This window comes from Quercus lobata, chromosome 11, assembly GCF_001633185.2.
Source record: "Quercus lobata isolate SW786 chromosome 11, ValleyOak3.0 Primary Assembly, whole genome shotgun sequence".
NCBI lineage: Eukaryota > Viridiplantae > Streptophyta > Magnoliopsida > Fagales > Fagaceae > Quercus > Quercus lobata.
The window spans coordinates 39649243-39654138 of record NC_044914.1 but is presented as its reverse complement, the minus strand read 5'-3'; the positions used below and the strand labels follow the sequence as shown (position 1 = coordinate 39654138).

Here is a 4896-nt window from a genome sequence, read left to right as displayed (position 1 = left end):
TTTAGTTTTTTGGTTTTAAAGAGGCATTGGGTTTTCTAACGTGTATTTGGTGGGCAGAAATTAGATTTCTTTTTAAATCAAATTTAAAAAATAGAAAAAAAAAATTAAATTAAATGCTGATGTGAAAAATTGTGGAAATTTCAAAAACTTCGGTTATATATATATATATATATATAGATAAGCGATATTTAAATCTCCGAGATCTTCTTTAATGACAAAAAAACCAATTAACCTAGTTGGAATTGACAATAACTCAACAAGTTAGCACTAGTAGTCTCTATTTGATAAGCATTTTAAAATAAAATAAAAATTGAATGATAATTAGCTATATATTGTGGGGATTAGGCCTATGGCTTACAAAACATAACTAAAACCTATGGTTATTTAATTCAATTATCAATTTATTTATTTTAGGGTCAGATTTCTCCTTTACATTAATGCAGTTAGTTTCTTTCTTCTTCTTGTTCCTTCAATTTTTCTTTTTTTCTTTTTTATTTTAATCTCATTGTGTAACACAGGCGATCCATAAACTCTCAAATTACAAAACATGGATTCATTGACACCATGCAAAGGTTTTTAAACCTATCTAATATTTTCTGAAATCAAATAAACGGGAGGAATGCTACCCAAATCAAAGAGGTAGACAGATTGACTGCAACAAAGTGTTGATGCATATAATAATTAAAAACTTCCCCTCCACTTCCCATATATGTGTACTACAGGCATGATAATAATCTGTACTTTATTTATTTTTGAGTGACTATATTAATGAGATTACAAATTTTATTATAGAGCTAATTACAACTTACTCTCCTATAATTTGATTGAAATTTAAGTTGTTTACTTGTGGTTTAAAATTTGGTACTTTATCCACTTAAGCATTGTTCCATTAGACTTCCGTAAACCACATTTGTCTTTTCCATTAAAAACACATTTTAATTAAAAAACATTACATAAACAAATCAAAAGGCTAGGGTTTAAAATTTTACAAAATGGATGAACATTGCTGTGAACAATGCTCATGGGCATAGCCAAGTTGCCATATATATCACCCATTCTACTTCAAGCATAGAAGCCAAGCCAGAGAGAGAGAGAGAGAGAGAGATGTGTATGAGTGCCCAACTTTGTGCACGTGTGGAGACGTAAATTCATTACACTAGCCTACATTTTGTAATTAAGAAAGGCTTCAAACATAGCTTTATTGTTGTTACTGTTGCTGGGTGTTTTTGTTCTTTCTGCACCGCTGTCTGTGTTTCTACTGTTTTTTTTTTTTTTTTGGTCCTCTTGTACTGCCCATGTTGCTCACGGCCAAGTTTGTAATTCATATAGTTTACACCAATAAAGTTCTATCTATTATCTCAAAAAAGTTTCATACTCTTGGTATTGGGTTTTTTTTTCCTTTTTGCTACATTTGATGAATTGCAGTGAATTAATTAAATTTTATGTGCTTTTTGTTTGTTTGAAATTTGTATTTCTTTGAAATTTCATGTTAATGTTTATAGAGTTTCAAACCCTAGCTTTTTGATCTATTTTATGTTATGTTTTCAAATTAAAATGTGTTTTTTCTAATGGCAAATAGATATGTGAGTTACGGAAGTCTAATGGAGCAAATCTCAAGTGAATAAAGTGTTAAATTTTAAACTACAGATATACAATTTAAATTTTAGCCAAATCACAAGTAGGTAAGTTGTAATTAGTCATTTATTAATATATAATTTTGATGAATTGATGTATAAAAAATTAAGTCAATTGTTAAGTTATTACATTGTATATTTGATGAATTGAAGTATAGCTAATTATAAAAAATTAATTCAGTTATTCAGTTGTTAATTTATTACGTTGTTAAAATTAAAAGAAATCAATTATATCTATTGTTGCATTAGTTTATAAGTATTTTGTAATGTAATTGATATTAACTTTAATATTCTTGTTTCTCAAAAAAAGAAAACTTTAATATCCTCACATCTAATTTTATCAAAATGTTGTTCACAAAGAATAAGGTTGCTTAGATCACTAAAAAAAATAAGAAGCAATAATACAACCAAGGTATAAACTGATATGAATATGAATAATCGCAAACAAAAAGGCGCAAGATTTTCGTCTGATGCTATATATGGTGTATTGGATGAGACACAAAATAGACATATGATCAATTTCAAACACTTTTCAAGTTTGTTTTGTGTAGTAGAGCACTAAACTCAAATTGAAACTAACAAGGTGTATTAAAATCTCAATCTAACTCAGAGAGAGAGAGAGAGAGAGAGAGAGAGAGTCAACGAAGACCAACAAAAATATGAGGTCGAATTTTCTGTACAATCTTCAAACTTTTGTCTTTATATTTATGTCACGTTATGCATGCACTTGTTTTACAGATAACGGCGCGAATATATTTGTTCAATTCTAGAGAAAACCCATGGCCAAAGGAGGAAAGAGGCGAGAAAGTTAGAAAAAAAATAATAATAGTAATAACCAAAAGGTGTAAAGTGCTAAGTCGATCGGCCTGCTTCAATATTTTATGTGGATGCTTGGACTAAACTTCTTCAATCGTTCTCAACATCTCTTCGTGCTTGAATTTTGAGGACCCTGAATGTTCCTTTTTCTTTTGAATGTTGTTACCTTTTGTCTTGACACTACCATGACAGGAGCTGGATGACGATTCCTTTGGTTTTCAGTGTCACGTCATATCTCTTCAATCACTATTTTTCTTTTCTATGAGGAAAAAAAATGGTTCAGTACTCTTCTCTAAGATGGCAGAAAACCCAATTTCTTTAGAAAGCTTTTAAGTTGTTAATCAAACAACAAAGCTTTCAATAGTTATAATTATGATCACCTATTCCAAAATATGTATAAGTGGGAAACTTTTACGTTGTATGCAAAGGGAAAAACATGAATCATGGTTCCATGTTTCTTATTGTTAATAAAAAATTAATGTTCTCCTTCCCCAAAATAACAGTCCATTTGTCTCAATTTGTTTTTATGTGCACATGCCCAAGATTTTTAACGTACAATCAACAATGTCAAAAAATCCAAACAGTAGTTGGAAGTTCGGAGGGAATAAATCCTACAAGCTGGAAGAACTCGATCATCACGAGGACTTACAAAAGTGCAGGACTGATGGAATAACCATATAGGTTTTTTTATTACTTATTAATGACCTTATTTTGGGACATCAAAGAGCAGAGTAGACTTGTTCTGTGTTGCAACTAATATCTATTGTGGAAACAAAAAAAGAAGTCTCTAATCAGCTTAATTAAGAAAATAAAAGTTTTTAATCAGCTTTTGAAGTCAGTGGTCATTACTATAATAATGGTATAAATTCAATCTCATACCTCACACCAGGATTTTTTACTAGCAGTATTATATATTAATTCAGAAAGGGCATTTAGACTTTAAATTGTAAAAAAGAATATAAAGGGACAATCTTTGGTACTTCTTCTTTTTTTTCTTTTTTCTTTTTTTTTAATACATAATTAAAGTACAAAGCGTAATATAGCTTTCCCAATAATATCTTTTGGCTCAGCCTGCTTGGCTTCTAGTACGACCGGCTGCCACTTTTTGAAGATTCCTGTGTACTCAATAATGTGCCTTTACGCACGCTACAATGAACTTAAATAAAAAATAATTAAAAAACAAAATAAAAAAACCAAAACTTTGTATAATTTAAAACATAAGTTTTTGGTTGATGTTCACATGCTCCTTCGTTGTGCTTTACTTTAAATCTTCGTTTGATTTAGAACTCAAGTCTTTGGTTGCCTCATCTCAGCGTAGAACTCAATCCAACGATGTTAACCCCAGCCGGAGTTGTACAAAAATTATTTGACAATTTTGAGGTTCTTGTAGTTGATGGTTCTGAATGAGTAAGAGCAGCATGAGCCTTGATGGCTAGTGTACACAAGTCTTGGAGAGAAAGTGTTTGATGGGATTTAGAGAGTGGCATGAGGAAATAGATTTGACCCAGCTTTAGCTCTTCGTTTTGGGGGATGAAGGGGATGTGGGAGTTGATGTACATGGATTCTGAGCTGCAGAGGAAGCAGCCAAGGTTCTGGGAGAGGATTTGTTCGGCTTTGATTGAGTGCTTCAACTCCTGGAGTGTTCCATCCAAGTGAATTATCTTGACTGTGGATGGCCATTTAAGGGCTATCCCACCTTGGCCTGTGTATTGAGAAGATGCACAGATGCCCATAACTTATATCCTGTGTGTGTAGAGAGAGAGAGAGAGAGAGAATGTTGCTTTGAGTTTGAATGGAGGATGTGCTTGCGAATCTGTGGTTTATATAGGCAAAGAAAGCAATGTGAAATTAAGATAATGACTTATAGGTCATGATAGACTGACTAAAAGATTTTTTTTTTTTACGGGGACTAAAGGAATATTATTTATATTGTTTAATCACTTAAATCGGAGTATTACGCGAAGATCATTATAACTTAATTAGTATATTTTGATGTTTTTAGCAAAAATGTTCAAAATTTAAATTCTCTTATTCTCATTCATTCATTGATATATATTAAGAAAAACAATAGTACTACCAAATTTTAAAACTTTTCGTAAAAAATAAATCAAAATTTAATTTGTCAGAACTCCAATTAAGCTTTAGTTTTTTTTTTTTTTTTTTTTTACAAAATAAAATTTATACTCTAGCCTATTCTAAGTGTATATGTGTGTGAAACTCCCTACTGGAAACTTGAACTCCGGCCTTTACCCCCACACCCTACAAGTATTTATATTTGTAGTGTAACCATCGCACCAAAGATGTACGGCGATAAAATTATGCTTTAATTGATGCAAACATGATTGGATCTGAATAAATAAAGTAGAACATTTGTTATCATGAGGCTGTACAATTCAAAGATAATTTTACTGACAATTAGGTGAATGCCCAATATTCAATGCCCAGT

At 31.1% G+C, this 4896-nt stretch overlaps 1 protein-coding gene across 1 annotated transcript; it reads right to left on the bottom strand.

The window, feature by feature from the left end:
* Window positions 1-3754: 3754 nt before the first annotated feature.
* On the bottom strand, window positions 3755-4183 carry LOC115966843. Its single transcript, XM_031085989.1, has one exon. The coding sequence runs from the start codon at window positions 4181-4183 to the stop codon at window positions 3755-3757; it is 429 nt and encodes a 142-aa protein (XP_030941849.1).
* Between the last annotated feature and the right edge of the window lie 713 nt (window positions 4184-4896).

Coding starts and splice junctions, on each gene's coding strand:
- LOC115966843 (XM_031085989.1), bottom strand. CDS start 4,183: ATGGGCATCTGTGCATCTTCTCAATACACAGGCCAAGGTGGGATAGCC.